Consider the following 26,308-nt stretch of genomic DNA (forward strand, 5'->3'; position numbering starts at 1 on the left):
ACTCATTTGATCATTGTTAATAACGGGGGTAGAACAAAAATTCTCTGAGTGCAATGGAGCTCAAGTAGGTGCTCCATGAGCACAGTACAGAAACTTCAGTATTTGAGCTATTACCACTATTAGAATGCTTTAGATTTTGTTTGTTTATTTATTTTAACGCTATCTGCTCTTTACTAGTTTAAATATGAATCAAAGCAGCGAAGGATGTATGAAAAAGATTAGCAGTGTGAATCTTGACAAACTTATAAATGACTTCTCACAGATAGAAAAGGTATGTAAAGGTATCAAACAATTGTAGAATATAAGGAAAAGTGGAACAAATTTTGCCAGTGGAAGGAGTTGGGGAGAAAGAACAATGTACCCAAAAAATGAGCAAGGTAAAAATAATGGAAATGTATTTTACTAAGCCCCTTCTCTCTCATTTTTTAAATCTGTTTTTAAAATATATGTAGTTTTTGCTCACTTATACTAACACATCAAAATGCTTTGGGGGCAAAGGAACAAATAATTGTGATATACTTTTGCTAAAGTAAAAGAGAAAATACATATGTAAATATCCAGGATGTCTATAAACCCAAGAATGGTTCAGTAAAAACTGAAGTAGACTCAGTTCTCCATCTCTTACCATTATGGCTAACTAATTTTTTTTAATCTTTTCTATTCTGTCTGTTCCCTTTTTCTTCTCTTTCACCTAAAAGCAGACCCATTTGAAGACCTCCTCCCCATCTCTGGGCATATTACATGGTAGACCGTACCCACAAATATTTATTAGTTTTTTTCCTCCCCTCCTCTGCCTGTGAGAGGAGTAGGAATAGCTGTTGAGAAATGTAGGACAAAGATTTGGGAAGTGGGTTTGTGAAATAAGAACAGAAGGGGGAATAATATCTACCTCTATTTTTCTGTCCTTATCGTTCTTCTCTATTTCTTCTTTTCCTCTGTACCATGTAGTATTGACATAATAAAAGAATTTTCATGATGATGGGTATTCTGAGATAACATGAGCTTTTTTTTAAACAGTGAACTTGGGTTTTCTTAACCAAGTGATTCTTACCAAAATAAGAGGAGAAGGGAATAAAAATCACTTTGGTAGGAGAGGAATTGGTACAAAGTTTTTGGAGATTAATTTGGAAATATCTCATATTCTTATACACTTTAAATAAGAACTATTGTTCATTTCTTATATGATAATGGCATTATGATTGAATTCTTAAGAGTTTTATCTCTTGGAGATGTGTATAAATGATAATATTTATGGATGAAATAATATAATGTCAAGGAGTTACTTTGAGATAAATTCAGAACAGATGAAAATAGGGAAATTGAGAATGGTGAGAGGTATAGATGATACAAGACAGGTCATGAATTGATGTTTTTAAAGTGTTTTAAAGGTATGTGGCAGCTATTACATCACTCACAAAGATACCATAGAGATGTGTTCAAGACTACTTATTTTTTGTCTATAATGGCAAAGAACTGGGAACAACACAAATTTTCCTCAATAGGGAACTATTTAAATAAATTATATTCATGAATGAAACACAATGCAGCTATTAAAAAGAAAAAGGTAGACTTTTATGTACTTATATGACCGCAAGAAAATAGTACTCAGTGGAATATCCAAGGTGCAGAACAGAGTATAATATAACCCTTTCCTGTAGTTGTATAGTCATAAAATATTTTGGAAACATATATAAGAAATTGTTAACCGTAGGACTGAGGGTTGAATAGTTGCAAAGAAGGAGGTTCAAGTTAGTCTGATTTTTACTTTTCATAACTATTAGTCTGTTTTAACTTTTTACGAAATTACTGATTAAATTAAAAATTAATTTGGAAGTTGGCTTGTTTAAAAATATATGCCAGACTTAATTATTAGACTTTCAGGTATTAAATGGTTTGTATTTTCATTAGTCTTCATGTCCTTAGGTACAAAAATCAAAATAGCAGCATTGATGTGGTAATAATGTATATTCTGTTTCTTCTACAGAAAATAATAGAAACCAGTGGAAAGAACAATATACTGGATATGCAGTTGGAAAAAGCTAACTGTTTATTAAAAGTAATGCAGACAAAGGAGGTCGCAATTAAAGAAGGTTAGTTCTTTGCTGCCTGTAGAAATAGTAATTCCAATGAGTGTGCTTTTTTGGTACAACAGTGATTTTACATTTGTGAAATATTTTAAGTTCACATAGAAAGTTCCAGACTATCATCTCATTTTATCCTTGATATGGCCCTGAACGACAGCTAGGACAGGTGTTATTACTCCACCTTGGCAATGAAGAAACCTGCATGGAAGAAGATAGCCTGTCTGAGCCCACTCAGCTGAGAAATGGCAAATCCAAGGCTCAGTCCAGGTCTTCAGATACATGGAAAAAGTACAGTTGACTTCCTGCCTTGTAATTACACCAGAAGAAATTTCAGAGGGGTTAAAATGGGCTGTCCTAGGCTGAAGCTCTCCCCTCACTTTTCAGACATCCATGCCATGTGCTCTGCTCAGCTCCCAGCAGCCACCCTCCCCACTGCGGCTCCTGGCGCTGCAGATTTTCTGTGCACCCCTTGGCCCACAGGGAGCCTGGGCGTCCAGCCTGGTAAGGTGCTGCCCATTGAGAAAGTAGCACTGTTCTGAGGCACAAAGGTCTAAAAGGACCCTCAGATGAACAAGCCACACTGGCACCTCTGCCCCAGGCCTGGTAGTGCTGGGCTTCTTATGCAACCAGTTCTGGGCATCAGGAGAATGCCAGGTACAAAGAGAGCCTAAATTCTCTCAAGTTCATCAGAGATGGGCATGCTTTTCCAGAAGCATGTGTTGAATGGCATTGCCCTGGACCACTGACAACTGCCATGTTGGACCGATTCCATGCTCGGCACCTGGTCTGCGCTGTGCTGCAACGATGTTGCCTAGAACTAGGAGAAGTTCCCTGAAGGTGCACCTATGCCCGACATGGAAGCCCTGCTGCTCCAAGGGCCCCGCTGTATGTAGGGCACACCTCCTACTCCACTGCTTGTCCATCACAGCACTGCCCTCTGTGGGTTTCATCCATGAGGGTGTTTCCTCTAAACCTGCATGGAGGAACCGCCTGATGGCCAGGAAAATCCCCCTAGATGGATGCTAGTCCTGTCCGTCCCAGCCTCCCCTTTCTTAGACCAAGGATGTTTACTAATAAAGTGCTGGGTATCAGAAAAAGAAAAAAAGAAGCCACATACATACAGCTCCTTGCTATGTCAACTGAGAGGGCATAGACTCAACAATACCCCGGTAGCAACAAGTGCACCTAGCATTGAGATCTTGGTTTCTAATACCACTTAATAATAAAAAGGAACTGATTGGCTGATTCTAAGACTAGGGCAAGAAATATATGAGATGAGCCTGAAGCATCTTGTAGGCTCAGAAAGTAAGAAAGTGCTCAAAAAGTAAAAAACTCCACAATGATGGGGGTTTGTCAAAGGGACACAGGAGGCAACTGAAAGAGTTCTCAGTGGCCAAAGCTGAAACAATCTGAGCAACAAAATAAAGTAGTATTAGATTGTAACCCAAAGTATGTAATAAATATCCAAGAGTCCATACTGATAAAAATAAATGAATAAATAAAGAAGTGAGGGCAAAGAGATCTATCTCTGCAGAATTCCAAATAACTTATTGATTTGCCCTCAAGGAAGTGTATCAGAACATCCCACTCATCAAGTGTGGGCTGTGTGTAGTGACTTTCTTCACTACAATGAAATGTACAATATGGAAAATGGGGTGGTGGAGAGCAGACAGTGGGGAAATCTGACTTACATGACCTAAGGCAGGTAATCAAGGCAACTTGATGTCATGTTGCAGGTAAGTACCCGTGGTATGATATGATGAAAATGGCACTTTACCTCTATAGTCTTCCTCCCCATGACCTCATCTAATGAAAGCATCAGACAAATTCACATAGAAGGATGTGCTACAAAATACCCAGCCAGTACACTGCAAAACTTTCAAGGTCATCAAAAATAAGAAAACTCTGAAAGGGGGACTCAAAGAAGACATGACAACTAAATGTAGTGTAGTATTGTGGATGGAATCAGAACTGAAAAAGGACATTAGGTAAAAATTAAGAAAATCAAAATATAGATTTTAGTTAATAATCATGTATCAACATTGGTTCGTTAATTGTAACAAACGTACCGTGCTAATGTAAGATGTTAATAATAGAGGAAACCAGATATAGGATATTTGGCAACTCTCTAATATCTTCCCAATTCTTCTGAACATCTAAAACTTCTAAAAACTAAAGTTAATTAAAGGTCAAAAAATAAAGCCACACATACACATAAAAACTAGAAGCGAATATAGAGCTTTTTGTTTTTATGTTTTTGAGAATGGATAAAGCCTTCCCAAGTATGACATCTATCAGTGGATAGCTGGTTAAATAAATTATGGTATATTTATTTAATGAAATACTATATAGCTGATTAAAAGTGATGTAGGTTTATATGATATAGGACAGTCACCAACATATAATAAAGGAAAACAACAATGTACACAATAGTATGTTATTTTGCACACACACAAACACCCTCTGCCCTATATATTTATGTATCTCTGGAAAGATAAACAGCATCCTGGTAACAGTTGCTTTGGTGGGAGGAAAACTGGTTAGTTTGAGGGCAGAGATTGGTGAGATACTCACTTTTCACTAAACTTGTGTCTCATGGGTATGTATTATTTGAAAAACATAAATCAAATACTTTTTTAAAATCCAATCATACTTATGCTAAATCTAATGGCCTTTTGCTGAGTAATACATACCAGAAATAAAAGAACAAGTGAGAATGATAACTTAGAAAGCAAAGTATGTACTAATTCACTTAGAGTGGAAGAACAACAATATATGATTGGACTCGTTCAACCTCAAAGAATGAGATCTTGATATTTTCTACACTTAATACCAATAAAGAATTTCTTTGCCACTTCAAGGTAGTAATAATATTGATATCGAGGACCAAATACTATTAAAAAAAATCCTTTTCATAATTGTATTTAATATTTCCAACTGCTTTATGAAATAAATGTTAATGTCCAAATTGCTAGTTAATGATAGAGCCTAAATTTGACCTCAAAATAATCACTGATTTACTAAATTATATCGTATAAGTGGTAGCTTAATATTCCTAGCTCTAGTTTTTAAGAACTGGATAGGATAGTATTCTTCAAATTACACTGTAAAGTCCAAAAGAAATGATAATGTAGGTAATGGCTTACAAAGAGAATTAAAAGCTATTATTCTAAAATAATGAATGGTATTTTACTTTATGAAGAATTAATTCCTAATTGAGCCAGTTTCCTTTGTTAAAAAATGCATTGAGAGAGCCACCTTGTGGTCTAATTGTGAAAATACATGTTTTTGAAACTTTATACTTTCAGTTTCAGGGTTCTGTTTTCAATTTGCCAATTCCTAAGGTACCATATTTCATAAATTTCTGAATTCATACCTCTAAAGGCACAAAGACAAGTGATGGCAGGGTCTATGCCTCCATTTTTAATTGTAGCAGCTAATTCAATAACATACATCAAGTAGGTGACGCCAAATATAATTTAACCATCATTCTGTTACTGGGAAATAGCAAAAGAAAAAAAAAATGAATGGTGCGAACTTTGTCTGCGTAGGTGGCAGGGAAGATAGAGAGGGAATGGGAAGGAGGAGAACTTTATACTTCAATAAAGCAAACTTCTGCAAAATACTTCCATTTCTATTAGTGTAGTTGAAAAAAATACATGGAGACTGAATGCAGGACCTCTACCTGAAAGGTGAAGTTTTGCCCTCTCCTCTCACAGTATTGTTTCTTCCATTTAGTCAATAAATACAAAAACTATTAAACATCTTTGAAATAGCCACCATATTAGATGCAAGGAATATCAAAAAAAAAAATAAAATAAAGATATCTTTACCTGAAAGATTTCACTGTCTAGTGTCAGAAACCACAGATAACTAAAATGCAATGTGAAAATAGGGAAAAGTGATGTATATGAATTATTACGGGACACAGAGGCAAGAAATAACAACAACAATAACAATGTTAAATATTTGTAAGTGAATTTAGAAAGTATATTTTTTCATTTGGTTGTCAGAACAGTCTAATATATGAGAATGGCAGCTTACCCAGAGTGTCATAGCTACAAAGTGAAAAAGAGAAAACTCTAATCCAGTTTCTCTTATTTCCTATTTCGTGGTTTCATCAGCATATCGTACAATTCCTGAGGAAGTATTGAGAATAGCAGGTTAAGAGCACAAGATTTGAAGTGTGAAAAACCAATGTTCAAGTCCATATCTTCCATATACTGTGGAATCTTTGGCAAGTAACCAGACCTCCGTGGGTGACTTTCTCCCTTTGTAAAATCACGGTAATGATACCAACTTGTCAGTATTAGTTTGAATGCTAATTGGGGTAGTATTTATAATGCACTTAGTGTAATACATGTATTATTCAGAATAAATATTCAATAATAGTGCTTTATTAGACCTAGACAACTTTTATTGTTAGATACAAATGTGGTATTTAATATTTAACCATCAAAACGGACGCCCAACTAGAATAGAAACTAGTCAGTATGTCACACTAGCGCATACTAGCTGAATATTGGCCATGGGCCTCTAAAACTGAAAGAAAGATAACAAGGTTCAGTATTTATTAGCTTTTAAGCCAGGCACATAAAAGTGAAATTGCCCTCAAACTTTAAAGTTATCTTTCTTTTTAAAAATATCAAGTTACTCTTTCAGGAAGTTCTCATCATTATATATTTAGCTAGTAACTTGTTTCTTAACCTTATAGTAAAAATGTGATAGCAATAATTATCACAGAGTCTCTGCAGTTCTGTTCTTGCCCTCTTTTCAGGGCTTTCAACCCACTCAACTTACTCTGAAGAAGTGCTCCTGCAATGGTCGTCTTGGTGGTAGTGAAGTAGTTAAAATCATAGATTTAGTGCTAGATTGCTGGGGTTCATGTTGTGCTCTACCACTTACTACTTATAAGTGTGACTTTGGACAATTTACTAAACTTCTGCATATCAAGTTCTTCTTATGTAAAATGAGGCAAATACCAGAACCAATGTCATATGATTAAGAGGGTTAAATGATTTAATATTTGCCAAGCACTTAGAATAGCAATATAATACATTATTTTCACACCACAGTTTCTTACTTACCCCTTTTTTTTACTATGATATTGCCTATCAATCAATCACTCAACAAATATTTATGGAACGCCTGTTGGGGCCCACAAGTCTTCTAAGTACTAGGGAGAAATGATAAACAAGACAGAAAACAGTCCCCGCTACCCTGAAGCTTACAGTCACGTGGACTGCTTACAGTTATAGAAGTTTCCACCACTGTTGCTACCCATCAAAGGTGTAGCTGCTGGTGGTGATACCCAAGGGTATACTGAAAGCTTATAGGCTTATGTCAGGGCACTAATGCTTGCAAAGAAGACTCCATCTCCCATTATGTAATAAGTCATTGGCATCAAAGTTGCTGATGCCTTGTAACAAGACACACTTGAGTTTTTACTCCTCCTATTGCTACTCCCTTGCCTTGGACTCAGGCATGAGAACTAAGAGGACAGCTTGGAGGACAGAGGAAGAAAAGCACCATTTTCTCCCAAATGATACCTTCTCACCAGCTCTGGCTCGCTGTCTTGAAACAGAACTTAATGCATCTTGACCCTCTTTCCTTGGGATGTTCTTATATGGAAAATTCACTTGGATACGTATCTCATACTTTTCCAGACATGTTCAAATAAGCCTTACTTTTAGGGCAGTGGTTGCTAAGGCACATGGGGGAGACCCCACCATACTGGAGTTATTGAGCCTTAGAAAACTCATTACTCAATCCTGGAATGCATTTGACTTAAAGAGTGATTAAGAAGTATTTATTATATAATTTACTTTGAGATACCTGGCTGTTTTATCATCTCATAATTGTCAATTAAACATTATTTTAAGTCTATTAACTTTGAGAGAATAATTCCAAAAAGAAAGCAAGTAATATTCAAATAAATTTATCTTTTATGTTTTAGAATGTGCTACTCTTCATAATATGATAAAAGGGCTACAACAGACCATTGAATATCAACATAACTTGAAAGGTAAGTTAGGGGAAAAAGTAAAATTAAAAAATATGATATATTTGAGCACCTTTAAGACTAGAGCGTTTTTACATCATCGACAGTAAATTTCTTTTAATCTGATCTTGTTAAATTCATTAGTTAAGGGCAGGACTCCTTACTGCTTAATAATACCTTCTGAGATTATTATGAAATAAGAAATGCCATGCTGAACAGAACATTCAGTCATATTCTGACAGGGACATCAGTCTTATAATTGATTATAATAGCTGTTTTTAGTACTTTCAAAAGTTTAGAAGTATATTTATCTTCAGTAGTATTCTTGGTCTTTAATAACCCTGTGTTTAGTTTTGAAGGATGGATACTAGTAGTAGTTACATGATGAGTTTTCTGTTCAAACTTCAGTGATAGTTTATATTTAATTTTTGTCATAAACTAAGGCTATGTTTGTGTAAATGAAGCCAGTACATTCAGCTTATCTTATTTTTGCTAGTCATGCTAGCCCAGTAGGACTACCATTGACAAAACTGACAAAGCAACCAAGTGTTTTCTCCTGCTGCTTTAGCTACCGTGCAGTGTTTGTGGGATTTTTCGCTGCTGTATTGGAATTTAGACTAAATTGCCTTCAAGTCCTCTCCCAACATAAAACTCATAACAAGAATTTTCCATCTTAGTCCTCTACTTTTATCATAAAGAAACTACGTTACATATGTAGGTGAGATATAATAATGATCTTCTATGCTATTTAGTTGGTTTGTCATATTATTCCTTATTGTCTTTATAATGTTCTAATTGAGATTTATCTTTTTTTAAGAATTACTATTAGTTCTTAGTTTTTTCCCATTGCTTTACCTGAAAATATTTCCTCAAGTGTTGATAAAACAAATGTAGAAATTGTATCAGAAGACTTCACATTTACACTGTCAAACAACATCTGCAGTACCGAAGGGATTCATTTCCATATTAATACACCACTAAAAGCTGTTCTGGAGATCAAGAAGGGTAATAGATAGGGAACCATACCACCTCCAGTGTCTTTCCTTTTGGCTAATTCCTGTAGACGTCTGATCGCCATGTGCCATAGATTTTCACCTCGCTTGGTTCTAGCATTCTACTCATTTCTTCCCAGCATTCGATCCCCATCCCACACCTTGTCTTTCACTTTTCCATCTCGATGATGGCTCAGAACAACTTTTCCCTTCTCTGACTAAATACTAGCTGCATTTTTTTAAATGTATATGTTCATAACCCTTAACAGTCCTCATATTCTAGGATTCAAGTGATATTTAATTTCACTCTCTCCGGGATTTCGTTCAAATAAAACATCTATCAGAAACGTAATACTTTGAAATCCCAGGAAGTCAATTATAATTCAGTAATGAGTATATGAAGCATTGTTTCTTTGTAAAAGGATATCAAATGTTGACCAATAGTCAAGAATACCATCTTTTCACAGATATGGTTGTACACTTTTTTTTTAATAAACCATTCCTAAAAATGGATATTCTATGTGCCTCTCAGGAAGGAAGCGTGACTCACTGATTTCGTTTTTCCCACGCTTCTGTAGGCCTTGGTTTGGGCAAAGTAATAGATGTGAACTACCTGTCTTTCACCCCCTTTAATCCGTTTGATTGTCGAAATTGTATGGTTAATTTGCTTATCGAGGCTGCACAGTGGTTACAAATGTCTGCCTCCCCAGCAACAATTTCCTCTTCTTAATAGAAATCTGATTTTTTTCTGATATTCATTCTTCATCCACGCAACTGTACACCTCAGGGAAAGCTAATTACACTCCAGCTCTGGAATAATTTTCCTTTCTTCCAAAAAAGCTGTGTTCCTCTGGTTGTTGATTAAGTCTGCATGTAATACCTGAAATTACAGACTTTTTGCTTCCAGCCTAAAAATTATGACAGCATTAAGGGCAGCAGGAAGAAGAGACTAAAAGGACATGGTTTCTTAACAGTATTATTGATCCAGTGAATCAGTTACCCTCTAGGCTCAAGAACTTCTTCAACCACTGTGAGAGAAATGACACCTCCCTTTACTCTCATCCATCAGTCGTTTCAGTAGAGGCTTATGAGCTTTGTAAAAGATGAGCCACTGAGATGGAGAAAGAAAACAATGGAATTCCTACTTGTGTTTATTTTTATCTAAAAATCAAGGCAAATAATTTGATTAAAATTTAATAATGGAATGTTATTCCTCACTCTTCCTGTATGTCAGTTATGCATCATTTATGATACACCAGGTTCCTCTTCTCCCAAGGAGAGTGGGAGTTATAAAACTGAACAGTTACATCTTTATTTTTCTCTCCAGTCACAGTATATTGACATGTAGTACAGTTTACATGTACCTGATTAAGAGAGTTTATATATTATATTATCTACTTAAAAATAAACTAATCCTTTCAAAATACAGTAACTTTAATAAATAAAACATGATTGACAATAATATTAATAGTACAAGCACAAGTCAACAATAAGAAAGTAGCAGAGCTGTCAATTCTACCCTTATACAAGTTCATCAGACATATTAAAAAGTTAAAAAGAATGAAAATCTATCATACCTAATGAAATGTTAGCCCATGGTGGCCAAGTAACTGCTTTGGGCCGAAAATTAATCTATAGCAAGACTATTTTCAAATGAATGTTTAGAAATGATTCCATCATTAAGTGATTTGGGGGCTGAAATGTGTCAACTTTAAGAATTCTCATCTGCACATTAAACTGGGCATAGGCATAGAAACACTAAGTTCAATAAAAATTCTTCAAACAATGATCAGTGATTCTGTGATTTTGAACCCTTTTGTTAAATGTTTGTTTGCTCAAAAATAAAAAAAAAACCCTTTGTTCAATTTATTATTGATAATTGATTGAACTATTCTTTAGATATAGGGGCATTTACTTAGACATACACTTAAATTTTCAAATTTTTGCTATCCTAAGTAATCTGTGATAAACATCCTTTAATATAAATTCCTGGGGTTTTTTGGCTGATGTCTTAGTAGAATTGCTTATTCAAAGTAGGAAATCACAACTTTGATGAAGTAAATCAAAGAACAGAATAAATAAAGAGATAGTCCATGATCATGGGTAGGAAGAGTCAATATGGTCAAGATGTCAGTTTTTCCCAATTTCACCTATAGATTCAGTGTGATCCCAATCAATATCCCAGCAAGTTATTTTGTGAACATTGACAGGGTCTGAATAATAGAACTTGGAATTATTGTTATCTAGGTCTAGTGCCATTCAACTCTGTACCTGGTCCCAGTTGGGCACTGAACTCAAATCCTGACCTCTATCTCACGCTGGTTTCCAATTCCAGGCCTGATTCCATGCCTACTCCTGGTCTAATTTTAGTTCTGATCACCTTTAATGTCTGGCTTAGGTACAGATCCTGGCTCTATCTTGAATCCTCACCACACACTATACCAGGATTGGCTCTTTCCTGATCTAAGTATATACGATTTTCCTTAAAAAACTTAGAAGTTAGTAAGAGTGAGTGTAGAAAACTGTCAAGCACCACTCCTCTATCACCCCTTGTCAGGATAAGAGTTTTGGTTATATACAAAAAAATGTCAGTTATGTTAGGTGTGAAACAGTAGGGCAAAGTAAAGATGCAAAACTATATTTTAATTAATTCTACTTTTTAATTTAACTTGTACATGAAAAGGTATTATATAAATGCAACTATGGTTCTCAATAATGTTGCTGAAAGAGTAACCCCCCCCCTTTCTTTCTAGCTTAGGATAACACTCATCTCTTTAGACACCATTTTTGTTTCCCTCACCAATTCTGCAATAAAAAGTATACTAATCCTCAAATATAGATCAACCAAACCATATATTTGTTTTACGTAAGTGCTACAGCTACTGAAGGCTATTGGAGAAAAATCATACACTGCAGACTCATATTAGTTTATGAGTCCCAGTTTCACCTATACCCTTAATTCATCCTGGCTTTTCAAATTTTCACTCTTTAATCTCTAACTTTAAATGTTTCTTTCTCTTTCAACCAACTTTGCTTTCTAGTTCATGGAAAAAATAAAAGCTGTCAGACATAAACTATCTCATTTCTTGTCGTCTACAACCCCTTTGGCCCACTGCACTTCCTCCAGTGTATTCATACCCAGACATAGCTTTACTTCCTTCCTCTTTAGCTTAGAAAAAAGAAAATCCTTCTTCATATCCAGAGTTAATTCCTCTACTTGGGTTTAAGTCTTGTCTCTCTTCCCTTCTCTATTCTGGGATGATGCATCTTCAATTGTACCTTCTTTTCTCTCTTCATTTCCCTCTTTCCTCTCAACATTTAAATAACTTGGATCTCTTCTGCCTTTTAAACAAACAAGAAGACAAAGTTTCCTTGATTTTGGATTTATCCTTTTCAATTACCCTCACTCTTCCCTTTTACAATCAGATCTCAAGAAAATAGGCTGCATTTACTATTTCCAGTTCCCCACCTTCACCTAGTATTCAACTTAGAACAATTGGGTATCTCCCAACGTTTTCAGATTCAAATTTATTTCATTTGATCTTTTTATTGCATTTATTGCCATTGATTATAACGCCCCTTAACCTCTCTTCTTAGTAACACCCTCTTCTGCCTCTCTGGACATTTCTTAGTCTCCTTTATAGGGTAGGCTTCCTTTGGCCACCTCTAAATGTTTCTCAGGCTATGAGAAATGTTCTCCTAGACATTGCAGACATTTCAAATTTGGCATAATAAAGATCTAGGTACATCACTTCACTCCTAAAAGTTTTCCCTTTTTAATTTTTTCCCAAACTGATGAACATTTTTCAACTACCTAAATCAGAAACCTAGAAGGCAAAGGTTCCCCTTTCTCTTTTGCCTCTGCTATCCAATCAGTCACTAAGTCTCCTGGTAATTCTATCATCTAAATAGTTATCTTCATTTTCCTTGTGTCTTCTATTGTTACTGACCTAATTTTGGCTCCTGTTATTTCATATTTGATCTATCATTACTAATATCCATTCCTCTAGGGTCAAAACCCTCCCATTCATCCTCTACACTGCCAGATAATATTTTTAACATATAAGTAATCATTTCACTTCACTGTTAAAATTCTTTGGTGACTCTGTAACCTATAAAACAAAATTCAAAGTCATCCACATAGAATATGTATACCTCCTATTAAGGTATGTCCCCAACCTATTTAACACATTCTCATCACAGTTTACACTCCAACAATACTGAGCTTGAATTGCAATTTTCCGAAATGTGCTATATTCTCTCAAGCCCAAAGTCTTCTGTGCAGCTTTTTATCTCTGGAATGCACTCCTCCAACTTATTTAAGTCTCAACTCAAGTGGTTCCTCTTCTATAAAACCTTTCCTGACTTCAAGTTGACCTAAGCTCTTCCTTCATAGCTCCCACCATATTTCAGACACACTGCCATTACTAAGGAATTATCATAGCGTATCATAGCTCACACATCCATCTCACCACTAGGCTGTAAGTTCTTTGAAGAGCAATAATTTTTTATTTCAGCATTCTGAATGTCATGCACAGAGCCTGGTGTGTAGTAGATGCTGTATGCATGTGCTGCATACTTACATGAATGGAAACTTGGAATGTTAAACATATTGCCATATTAATTAAAAAGCACTATATATTGGGATACTCTTTGATGATTTTTACACAGGTGAAAATGAACAACTAAAAAGAAATGCTGATCTTATGAAAGAAAAGTTAAAATCTCAAGAAAAGGTGAGTTTATGGGTCTTTATATTCAATCAATTCCTTGTGGAGCATTTGTCTTCTCAAATTAGAAAAAAAAAAGTACTTTTTCCATTAATAAAGACAGCCAACATTTTTAGAGTAAATATATATGGGGGGGTGCCAGAATTTTTAGAAATAAATTTTTTTTAGAAAATACAAGTTTTGAGGATCCTAGGCGTTTTGCAGACTATAATACACTAATATATCACTTGCATTACCTTTTCTTTCCAACAAAGAGGGATGCCACTATTTTGCTACATATTTTTGAATTATGTTAATAGAGTTTTCACTGTAGTGTATACTCTATTAATTAGCACTTAAATTTTTTTTTTACAATAAAGTGAATGAGTCTTCAATTTTTATGATTTGAGTAATCTATTGCAATTTTATGGCACCATCCAAATGAAGAGAGCATTTTATGTGGATCACCAATTAATTTTCTCCCAAGGGCCAACATACCCTCTGCTACTTTTTTCTTTTCTTCTGTAAAAACAGTGTAGTGATGGCAATTATAGAACATAAAACATAGTGCCTAGAACATAAAAGGTACTCAATAAATGTAAGTTCCCATCCCTCTGCCCTTTGGGAGGTTTATTATGCTAATTTTTCTCACCTCCCAAGAGCCAATATGTCAAACTCTGACAGACCTAAGATATCCAAAACTCAACTTGGATCTGTATTCAGCTTAGAACTTCAGCTTGAAGGATTATCTCTAAATTCAGTCTGGTTCTTCACTAGAGGACCCTCTGAAGAAACACAATTTAATTCTGTAACCCTGCCAGGGCTTCTGGGTAATACTCAGGAGTAATGAATAGCATCTGACTGTGCTTTCAGAAAATTTAGCTTCTCTTCACCAATTCTGAGATAATTTAAATGTCTCTGGATTATATCGCATCCTTTATTTTTCCTTTACTTTATCTGCTTCCTTTATTTTTCCATCCTTTTCATATCTTGCCTCTAGAGTTTAACAGTAGATGGTGAAGTCAGGGTATAATTGGGACAGAAAGAAAGGGGAAATTTTTGCCTCCTTTCTCTTCTAAAATGTCAAGCTATAGAATACTGCTTTGTCTAGAATGTAAGAATTTTCAGAGGGATGGAAATTAAAAATACCATAACCCAAGATTCTGAACTTCTTAAGTAACTGCTGTCCAAAGCAAACTAAAGATTATCTCAATCCAATGAAAATTCTCTAGTACAAACCCTCCATGCACGTCCAAAATAAATGAAGAACCACTCCCTAAAAACAAACTTAGGAGTTACTTAATGGCTGTATATATGGGCCTGGGAGAAGTTTTGTAACTTGTATACAAAGAATTCTTAAGTTTTATAGAAACAAAAATATAATCAATGCTGTCCCTTAGAATTTAAAATTCCCAGAAGGCAAATGAAAAGAAGGCAACCAAGAATAACTTGTTGGGAACTTGTCCTCTTAGAATGAAAGGATTGGACTCCTAGGGGCTGGCACAGGCTAAACTGTGGGGAGAAGGACCTAGTGAGATACATCCTGGACCCAGCTCAGACACTTAGGATAGCCTTCATGCCTGGAGGCTGGGGTGAAAATCCTGGGTCCTACCAAGTTAATGGAAACATTCCACTTTAGTGGTGGCATCTTCAAGTGGCAAAGTCATTGGGGAGCAAAAAGATACATAGATTTGTCTCTTGTGGTTTCCCAGAGCAGCAACGGCTTTGTGAACCCATCTGAATCAGAAGTAGTTTATGAAAGTCACTCTGCAGTTTCCCATCTAGAAATCTAGATACATGTGTATGAAAAATAGCAATTTATGAAATTCACCCTCTTTAGTTACCTGCCCAGTTTTAATCAACGGTGATTGTTGGATAGTTTCAGCCATTCCTGCAAGTTTCCTGGCAAAATAAGTAGCACAAGTGGGAATCCTGACTATATCCCCTTGAATTTATGATAATCTAGAGGAATGGACCTTTATTTTTCATTATAGCTGCCTAAACCAGTGAATCTTGATTTTTTTTAACTCCTCAATACCTGAATATACTAAATATATATATTAAAAGCTGTGAACCCTCTCAGAAAAATGCTCAAAAGCACACACACATGCTCACACATGTGTGTGTGTATATATAATGTTGCATACAACATTCAGGAGTTTAATGGACACTGGAAAACTCATTCACTGGGTTTAGGCTAAGAACCTTTGATTTGTATAATTCTTATTGGTACTCTCATTCATTCAAAAAAATATATATCAAGAGATACACACTAAGAGTTAGGAATACAATAGTGAGTAAAAACAAAGTCCCTGCTTTTACAGTGTTTAGAAGATTTTCTGGACCTCTTGCCTTCATCATTGTCTCTTTTTTCCTGCTATCCTACTTCACTTTTATTCTTCCTGCTTTCCTTTTCTCCTACCTACATCTTAGTTCTGTGAGTGGTTTCTCTATGTAGAAACACTCCTCTGGAAAAATTATAAGTTTTATCTTTGGAGCATTTCTCTTTCAACGCCTCTCTCAATGCCCTCTCCATATTAGTGTAATAAATCACTTCTATGATTCAGCAACCTAAGAAACTCATCTCAGGCAGCTGTTAAGCAAGTCTCAAATCCCAAATCCATCCTTCCTTAGCTTCCTTCTCATAAAGCTAACTCTTATCATGGGTAATGCTTAACCTTCTGGGAATCAGGGATATTTATATAATTTTCAAAAAGAGTGATTCAGGCCATATTCAAAGGAATTCATCCTACATTAGGGTAAGCTTGCTGGCTATCAAACAGTAACTAAAATTGGCTCTGAAGTATAGTTTCGGCTTTTTTTTTTTTTTTGACATGTTTTAATGCTGTCATAGCATTTATTCATACAATTAAACAAAATATTTTGAGTATCTATGATATGCTATGACATGGTGTTGAGTGTTCAGGAGGCAAAGATTTAAAAAACCATTGTCTCTAGATGGTCTCTATCTACTTGAACCAGAAATTAGCCCTTCTCAAAGCTGGTCATTCAAACAATGAACACTATCTTTCCGCTCTACATATGATTACATATCAAAAATTAATATAACCTTTGAAAATTTCATTTCTCTAATAAAAGTCATGTATACACATTTAAATTGAATAATGAATATATATTTTAATCTTTAGGAATATAAGAATAATATTACCAAACTTATGAGTGAAATGAAAATCAAAGAGGAGGGATATAAGATAGAAATAGCAAAACTTTATCAAGATATGCAGAAAAAAGGTAAGCTTTTTATTTTTAACTTACTGAATTCTAAGATATCATAAAATAATTTACATGCATATATAAACTTTTTTTCAGTAATTGCCAGTATTCATGAATAAACATTGCCATGACACACTTGAATTTAGGTTTTGTTCCTTTCTATAAATTTATGTGATATAAATTCTAATATTTATAAGTTGGATTCATGGAGTTTGCACTTAATATTATTTAATGTGAAACAGTTAATATCCTTGTAAAATTAATATGAACTGTATCATTAATAACTTTGATATTTATATACTCAGCATATTGAATATGATTCACTAATGAAATTCTCCCTTCAGGGAAGTAGGTCTCATGAACTTACATTATCTGGTTTCATAAAGGTATTAAAAACCTTTCCTAATGAGCCTAGATGCACACTTTATACAAAAATTAACTTGAAATAGATGATAGGTCTGAATGTAAACCTACATCTATAAAACTGCTAGAAGAAATCATAGAAGATAATCTTTGTGACCTTGAGATAGATACTTCTTAGAAAGAAACAAAAAACAAACAATAAAGGAAAAAATTCTACATTGAATTTCATCAAAATTATTAACTTCTGTCCTTCAACACTGTTAAAGTGAAAAGACAGGCCACAGACCAGGAGATACTACTAATAAATGCATAGCTGATAAAAGGCTCGTATCCAATATCTATGAAGAACTCTTACAACTCAACAATAAGAAGTCAATCCAATAAAGAAATGGGCAAAACATTTGGACTCTTCCCCAGAGATCTACAGATGGAAAATAAGCACATGAAAACATGTTCAACATAAGTGGTTAGTAGGGAACTACAAATTAAAACTGCAATGAGATACCACTTTGCACCTTTGAAAACTGCTAAAATCTTTAAAAACTATCAATACTAAGTGTTGGTGAGGGTGTGGAGCAATTGGAATTTTCATACATTACTGACGGGACTAAAAATTATGCAGTCACTTTAGAAAAGAGTTTTGTAATTTCTTTGGGTCCTCTGAGAAGCAGATGCTTATACAGAATTAGACATTCAAGGGATTTGCTAAAGAAAACATTTGTGAGGGTACATAGGGAGGGAAATGGGAGAGACTAGGTAAGCTGCCAGCCTATGATACAGGTCTAATCTCTGAAGAAGAGAACAAAGCAAGGTGTGTTGGGCAGAAATCTTAGACTGTGATACATTTATAAGAAGGTTTAAGCAAAGGTGAGCCAAATTTGGCCATCAATTGACTTCTGCAACCCTCAGGAATAAGACCACCTTAGTATTACTGCCAGGTCCTGTCATTGGCTACGAGCAGCTCTTGGAAATCATGACCTCAGCTTAAATATGGTCATAAAGACAGTGAGTCAATTATGTTCCCTGAAGTTGGAGATCTGAAAGATGCATTTTCATGGCCACAACAGTCCACTGTTTGTTTATACTTCACTTACCTTCTTCTCCATATGAGTTCAGGTAGCAAGTTCCCCATGGTTCCTGTGGATGTTTCTTCCTCAGGAGAAACACAGAAGAGGGATTGTTGAAGTGTTCTTCCTCCTAGGGACCTAATCATGTATTTTCAGCCAACAGGCTCTAGACCAAAAACTTGGTTCAGGTTTGGGAACTGAGTGAAGGATAATAATGTACCCTCAGCCTCCTATTCCTCCATTCTTGATTTTTTTGTAGTAGGTGTTAAGCAACATTGGCTGCTAACCTATTATCTCTACAACTCTCGAAAGTTAAGCCCCTTTGGCTGTGCTCTGACTTTCCTGGTCTTCTGATAATTGTGGCCCGAGGGCTTTTGGCAGTTAAGCACCATCACCTGGCTTCTATAACTTGGTGGGGGTGGGGCACCATTCCCAGGATATTAATGAACCCAACTTTATAAGTACCTCTTGTCAGCCCTAGCTTGCTGGTACTGGTTTGCCTCTACCAGCACACTCCTGGTGGCTTTGGTTAGTAGTGTTGTCAGCCGAGGGAGGCTGAAGAGGGATTTGAGGAGGTGAGCTGCCCAGCTGCAAGAAGGCGCGAGGAGCTGACATAATGTGCGAGGAGCCGACATGGGGCAAAACAGTACTTCATTGCAGTACAAGCGGGTGGCGCACGTGCCTCAGGTGTACGCACTTGTCCTTTTATAACGTTAGTGGAGCATGCGTAGTGTTCATAATGCTGACTCACGCTATTGGCGCATGCGTCGTGTTCATAATGCGTAGTCATGCTACTGGCGCATGTGTACACTTAGCTCTTAGCAGGTGCAAGCTATTGTGAACTTTGGCCTGGGCCCCACGGCCTACTTAAGGCTGCTGACAAGTGTCTTCTGAGCCCTCCTAGGGAACATAATTTTTTGGTGCATTTTCTTGCCTCACGTAATATATCTGCTCAAACATGCTAAATTTCCAGAGCCTCCTTACGCCTTTCTCTGTTAGCTGCCAGGGCTTCTCGGGTGTTCCCACTTCACTCACCTTTGGCCATTGCTTTCTCTAGAGGTCTAGGTCCACTCTAATAGAGTTTGTTTCATCTCCTGGGTCTTTGTGAGGGTGTTATGTCCCCTTTCCCTAAAGTGTATCTTCAAGGCAATGAATTCTTGCTTACCTAGTCTTACTTTCAGTCTTCTTTCATCCAGCACCCTCAAAGTCCATTCTTAAGGGTATTCACATGGCTCTTTCCAGTACAACCTGGCTGCTACATGCAGCTCCTTGGGGTATTATAACTTCCCCCCTTTTATCAGCCCCAGCACTCCCCCAGCCAGGATTAACCCAGGGATTTAACCCTAATTATAAGCCTAGCAGCCCAAGAGGAGGTAGGGACAGCTTCTGAGAGGAGCCTCTGTAGCATCTTTTATCACAGGGTAAGTACTAGCTCTTACTAGAAAAGAGTAGGTCCCCTCTGCAAATTTTGAGCATTTAGGAGAGTTGTCAAAGCCAGCATCCTCACAAGCGTTCCTGTCCTATTTTTCAGGATCTTAGGCGGTCCCAGGCAGGACCCTGATTTTAGAATAGCAGACCTGTTTTGGCTGAGCATTTAAACATCTCTGGAGTTCTGCAACTTTAACGATTAGATTCTCTGTTGCTCAGCTGTATCTGCTCTTCCACTAGAGTTGGTAAGAGCCTGTTTGTAAGCTACCAAAGAGTCCCTCTGGCTCTCACACCCATTCTGTAAATCTGTAATTTCTTGTTAACAGTTCTCAGTTTCTCATTATTCCTCAGTAGAACGTCAGTTTAATTTAGCAGTAACTAAACCAACTCTACTGTCTTTGTGGGTGTTGTTTCCCTTTATCTTTCAAATGCCTGAATTATTGTACCTGCAAAGCATTCACCTCCACCAGAACATTTCCCCCAGATTACTTCTGATAAAATCTTCAGCAATCAGACCCCCACTGTGTACTAGGAACTACCAGTAATCCACATACTAAGGATGGTGTCCTTATTTCTCACAAAATGGGAAGTGCCCCAATCATATCTGTTTTCTTGTGCTAGTTCAGGTCCTCTATAGAGACACCAGATGGGAGTAGACATTCAAGAAATTTATTGGACAAAATGCTTATGAAGGGAAATGGTAAGGAAGCCAGAGAAAGCTGGGTTAACCTTCACCCCGCATGCAAGTCCAACACCTGTGAAGGCAAGGAAAGAAGGTTGGGTAGAAAAACCTTAGACTGCAATGCAGTTCTAAGAAAATTTAAGCACAACTAGTGATTAGCCTTGATACAAATTGTCCTGTGAAGAGTTCCACGTGTCCCAGGACATGCGGTCCTCCTCAGTATTCCAGCCCCACCCTGTCATAGACTGGTTGTAGCCCATGGAAGCAAGGCATCATCTCCAAAGCAGTAATGAATTTCAGTGTGCAGCAGCTGGACACACTGGTCAGTTAGGCTCTCTGCAGTCAGAGATCTGAGAGTTTTCTTTTCATGACCACCTCATAACACATACCATATGACCCAGCAATCCCACTCCTAGGTATTTGCTCAAGAGAAATGAAAATATACATCTACACAGAGAGCTGCACATGTATGTTTATTGCAACCTTATTCATAATGGTCCCAAACTGGAATCAAGCAAATCCATTAACTGGTTAATAAACAAAGCATGATATATGTATAAGAATAGTAAATCACTCAGCAATAAAAGGAAACAAACAGATACATGAACAATGTGATCATTTCAAAAGCATTGTATTAAAAGAAGCCAGACCCAAAAGGCCACATACTATTTGATTCTGATTATATGACATTTGAGAAAAGGAAAAATTATGACAAAAATCAAATAAATATTTTCCAGTGCATGGGGTTAGGAACTGATGGGGAAAGGGCATAAGGGCTCTTGGAGATGCTGAAAAAATTCTATTCCTTGCTTGTGGTGATGGTTAAGTGATTGTATACAGTTAGATGATTGTATATATTTGTCAGAACTCATCTAACTGTATACCTCAGATGGGATTTTGGTGTATATAGATAATACCTGGGTAAACATGACTTTAAAAATAAAATAGCCTAAACAAGGTCAACTATAAAAATTTTAAAAGAAAATAAATACAAATCCAGTTATGAACCAAATAATGGTATTATCAAATATGGAATTTATTATTGTGATTAATATAATCAATGAATAATAGGACTTGTTGGGGATTTTTGATGAAGAAATGAGGGAATCTGGTGGGAGCTGAAGAAGCTGTGAAATTAAATGCTTCTCTATATCAATAAGAAGATACAGTGATCAGTGACAACTTATGTGAACTGCAACATTGTCTCATGTCTCACTATACACAAGGATCTTCAGAACAGAAAATAATAGCTCCTGGTTTGGTGAGCCAGAAGGCCAGCATGTGTGAGCTCGCAACATTACCTAACATCTCACACTGACCTTCAGAACAAATTCGTTGCTGCTTTACTTCTACTTCTCAAATCTTATACAGATTTCTCTTACAGCCAGCTCTAACCTGGAACCATACAGGTTCTGAGAAATGTAGTCCTAATGTAATTAAGTTAACATAACACAAAGCCATCAAAGATAGGAAGACTAAATGGAGTTAAAATGTAAGATTTTCATGATGTCTGTAAAGTGGTAAAATTATTAGTTTTATTACATTCTAACAAGTCAAGTATGCATGTTTAATCAGTAAGGTAATCATTAAAGAAAGAATAAGGGAATATTTACCAAACTAATAACTATCAAGGTAATGAAAAGAAAAAAGAATAAAAATAGATATGCGGTCCAAATTAAGGCAAGAAAAAGAGAGGGAAAAATGGAATAGAACGAAAAAATAAGTAAATAATAAACTGGTAGACTTAACCCCAAATATATTAATAAATGCATTAAATGTAATGACTAAATGTTCCAATTAAAAGATTGTCATAATGGATAAAAATTAAAATCTTATAATAAGCTACTTTCAAAAAACATATCTAAAATATAAAGATACAGAAAAATTTAAAGGATGGAAAAGATATACCACGCAAATGGTAACCAACACAAAGCTGGCATAACTATGCTAATGTGGAGCAAAGTATACTTCAGTTCAAGAAGCAACGCTAAAGATAAAGATGGAATTTCAGTAATGATAAAATGTTCAATTCACCAGGTAGATATAACAACAATTCTAAATTTATATGTACCAAATAACAGAGCTTTAAATATATGAAGCAAAATTGGCAGAACTAGTAGGAGAAACAGACAAATCTACAATCATACTGAAAAAAATTAATATATATTTTTATCGTGGAAAAAAAGTATGCACAAACAAAATCACTAATAACATAGACTTTTAAACAACAAAATTAACAAACTGGTACTATTTGATATAAATAAACCATTATACCCTATAAATGAATGCAGAATGCACATTATTTTTAAGAGTTCATGAATCATTCAAGAAAGTTGACTATATTTTGAAAAAGGCAAATCTCAACATAATTTCAAAGGTCTGAAATTATAGACTAAGTTCTTTGACCACACTGCAATTAAGATGAAGTTGGTAAAATACAGATAATTGGAAAATGCCTGTATGTTTAAAAATTATTGATCAAAGTAGAAATCCCAAAGAAAGTTAGAAAGTATTTTGAACTTAATTACACAGAAAACATTACATATCAAAACTTGTGAGGCACAAATAAGGCTATATTTATGGGTAAATTTATAACCTTATATACAAATATTGGAAAATGTTAAAAATCAATTATTTAAATATTGTATTAAGAAGTTAGTAGTTATCTAGTAATTTGAGGCCCTCTGTACCTAGAAGTGCAGGCTCTGTGTCCTTCTTTAACCATTAAATATCCTATTTATTTTCTAGGCATTTAAAGAATATTATTCTCTAGATGTTTGAGTACAAATTAGTTTATTCATTCAAAAGCATTCAATGGGCGACCTTTGTGTTTCAAGCATGTTCCAGGAGCTTGTCAAAAAATATATAAAAGCTACCCTGTGTGTAAAGTTTCTAAAATACATGTTTTTATTAATAAAATGCACTGTCTTGTAGATTGTTTAAAATATTAAAAAACATAAGTCTGTAAGATTTTTGAAATGTTAAAATGAATTTATTTTTTTATTCAGCTGAATTAAGTGAAGAAAAGAATAAAGAACTGATAGAGAAAAAGGAGGTGGAAATATCAGAGTTAAATGCAAAGTTAAGAACTCAAGAAAAGGAAAAACAAAGTGAAATAATCAAACTACAGCTAGAAGTAAGTGTTTAAGCCTCTGCTAAATTTGAGGATGCATCCTTTACTCTAGGCCATACTTTGCCTACTTGTCATCAGAGTGAGATAAATTTCAGGATTAGACACAATCCTGTGAGAGGGCTTCACACACACTCATTCCTCATCACATGCAACGCTCAGGCCCTGTACAACTGTTAGCTACTCTGCCCTTCAGCACTTGGCCTCAAGGTGGGACTCTTCAGTCGTTCAAAATGTCCTGGTTTCCAGAGAGGGTATTGTTTCCTCTGAGAGCGAAGACGGATAACTCAGGGGTTACCTGCATTTCCAGCTGAGTCTACTGTTCCAGCAGTGGGGAGAGTATTCCTTATCCTTAACATTACTCTCTCCTCAGCAGAAATTGTGGAACCCCAGTGAAACAATTGGAAATTTATTTTTTCTTTATTTGAAATAAAAGAGACAAAGTTGTTGCTAATAAATTTTAAATATATATCATAGAGGCAGACAAACAAGATTTTTTTAAGGGACTTTCAATAGGGCATCCCAAAGGCTGAAGTTCTTGGGTCCAAAGCCTTTTCAGTTGGTTGCTTAATCAGATGTCAGAATCTCAAAGACATTGATATTTTGACAATATATTTGTCCTTTAAATTTTTTTTCTAGATTCTCCCAATCTCCCTGTCCGTCATTCTTTCATCACTTCAGTTTGACTCCCACTTTACCTTATGTTGTCAGGATTTACCTACTTGGTTAACTTACCTTTCCTGTCCTTTAAAGTTTGATCTCCCTGGGGTGCTTGATGAGGCACCATGTTGAAGATTGTATAATCCATGAGCAAAAGGGAACTGATGTTGACTTTCGAGGCTCTTTGCTGTTGTTACTGCCTTCTGGTCAAGGGTACCCACAAACCACAGAGAGGGCTAGATGGCCAACTAAAGATACAATACGCTGTGTTTCAAGATTGACCATCAACTTCTAATCCATGGCCTGGGAGTGTGCATTTGTTTATCATCCTTGCCCCTCACTGGTTTAACCCAAGTTTGTTGTTTGGTAAACAAAACTCTTCTTGCTCTTTATTTTCATTGTATCTATTTCTCTCCCCACACCAGAACACAATCTCACAGTTTATTTTTAGTCCACAATGAGGCTACACTAAACACAAAAGAATAAATTATAATGGAGGATTTTGCAAAAAAAAAAAAAAAAAAAGACCTTTAAGAATGGCCTATGAGAATTTTTAAACCTGATTCAGTTTAATGTCAAACCAAGAAGAGTTCAAATTAAATCAAGAAAATCATATCCAAATTCTACTATTTAGCCTCAAAGTTTCTGCAGAAGGGTATGTAAGTTTTCTCCCATGACTGTTGATTACACTTACTTTCTTTACAAAGTACACTCAGTAACATGAAAATATTTGTATCTATTTTCAAGTTAACTAGATTCTCAACCCTAGTTAACTAGATTCTTAACCCTGCATGAGGAAATCAGCTGAGGTCTTGAGAAAAACATGATGCTGACCCCCCCCCAGAATCTCTCTGTAGTGTCTGGGTGTTTGGTCCTTTTAAAAAGCTTCCCATGTAGTTTTAAATGTAGCTACAGTTAATCTTGTTTGGGTGTGCTTTATTCTTTAAGACTTTTCTGTCTTCTGTTTTACAGTGAATGCACTTAAATTATAGATTATATGTCTGAGGATATAATGGATTATATTTACAGAAACAGTTGTTTCTAATTGTTTAGCTAGAATGTTCGCAATAACTTTCTTTTTAAACTTGATTCAGTTTGATGCCAAACTAGCAAGAGTTCAAACTACATCAAAATCATATGCAGCTTCTACTGTTCTGCCACACAGCATCTACAGGAGGGTATGTGAGTTTTTCTTCCATGGGTATTGTTTAAAAAATAAATTCTTAGTGTGTTTCCATAAAAGTTATCTAATATTTACTAATATACTTAACAGTTTTCCTTAAAATATGTCTGTCACATAACCAGAAAGCTATTCGATTTTCAATAATCTTTAAAAGTCACTTTCAGTTTAAACTAGTAAATCTTAGTAGTAAATTAAAATATTACAGAAGTCCTGACTTTTTGGGTCATCTTAGGAATTCCATAATATATTTTGAATTAAGGCTGACTTACTATTCTGAAGTTACTTAAGCACCCAAATAGATTTCTTTTTGTTCATCTCCTTTATTTATGGTTTATAATTTCAAGCTAATAGGGAGAAGGGAACAAACTAAAACAAATGGTGCTAATGTGTATTTTTGTATCCTTATACCAGTTTTACCCTATTGAGTCCTACAAAACTAAAATTATACACCTTTCAAAAGAAGGTGTCTTTTTTAATACCTGCTTCTACTTTAAAAAGCATAGTTTTTGCTGTTGTTTTCTGAACTGCAATAACAACATTTTTCTGCTCCATTTAGAAGCTTCAACATCTTCAAGAAGAAAAAAACAAGGAGATTGCGACTCTTCGTAATACCATTCATGATTTAGAACAACGCCTCTCTGTCAGCAAAGATTCTCAACTTAAATTTGTTGGCAAAGATTCTCAGTTTAAGCGTAGACGGTTTTGAGCACAGAAGTAAATTCACTAGTTGCTATTTAATTTCTTTAAAAGCAGCTGGAAATTAATTTCTATTGTC

The 26,308-nt window shown here is 35.5% G+C and overlaps 1 protein-coding gene and 1 long non-coding RNA gene across 3 annotated transcripts in view; one reads left to right on the forward strand and one right to left on the reverse strand.

Moving 5' to 3' along the window:
• The window catches only part of LOC105107019 (uncharacterized), a 75,590-nt gene extending 56,476 nt beyond the window's left edge, over window positions 1–19,114 (reverse strand). For both annotated transcript variants that reach the window (XR_838814.3, XR_010378186.1), the window contains exons 1-2: window positions 18,916–19,114; window positions 18,478–18,532 (exon numbers count right to left, since the gene is read on the reverse strand). This is a non-coding gene — a long non-coding RNA (uncharacterized LOC105107019). The remainder of the gene's footprint in view (window positions 1–18,477; window positions 18,533–18,915) is intronic.
• On the forward strand, window positions 185–26,252 carry CCDC152 (coiled-coil domain containing 152). Its single transcript, XM_031444558.2, has 8 exons — window positions 185–271; window positions 1,985–2,090; window positions 8,041–8,109; window positions 13,749–13,813; window positions 16,936–17,038; window positions 23,569–23,696; window positions 25,445–25,528; window positions 26,090–26,252. The coding sequence occupies exons 1-8, from the start codon at window positions 185–187 to the stop codon at window positions 26,237–26,239; spliced, it is 792 nt and encodes a 263-aa protein (XP_031300418.2). The 3' UTR covers window positions 26,240–26,252.
• Window positions 26,253–26,308: the final 56 nt, after the last annotated feature.

Source organism: Camelus dromedarius, chromosome 3 (genome assembly GCF_036321535.1).
Source record: "Camelus dromedarius isolate mCamDro1 chromosome 3, mCamDro1.pat, whole genome shotgun sequence".
NCBI classification, from domain to species: Eukaryota; Metazoa; Chordata; class Mammalia; order Artiodactyla; family Camelidae; genus Camelus; species Camelus dromedarius.

Coding starts and splice junctions, on each gene's coding strand:
- CCDC152 (XM_031444558.2), top strand. CDS start 185: ATGAATCAAAGCAGCGAAGGATGTATGAAAAAGATTAGCAGTGTGAAT. Junction 2,091..8,040: donor GGAGGTCGCAATTAAAGAAG/GTTAGTTCTTTG, acceptor TTTATGTTTTAG/AATGTGCTACTCTTCATAAT. Junction 25,529..26,089: donor CACACAGCATCTACAGGAGG/GTATGTGAGTTT, acceptor TGCTCCATTTAG/AAGCTTCAACATCTTCAAGA.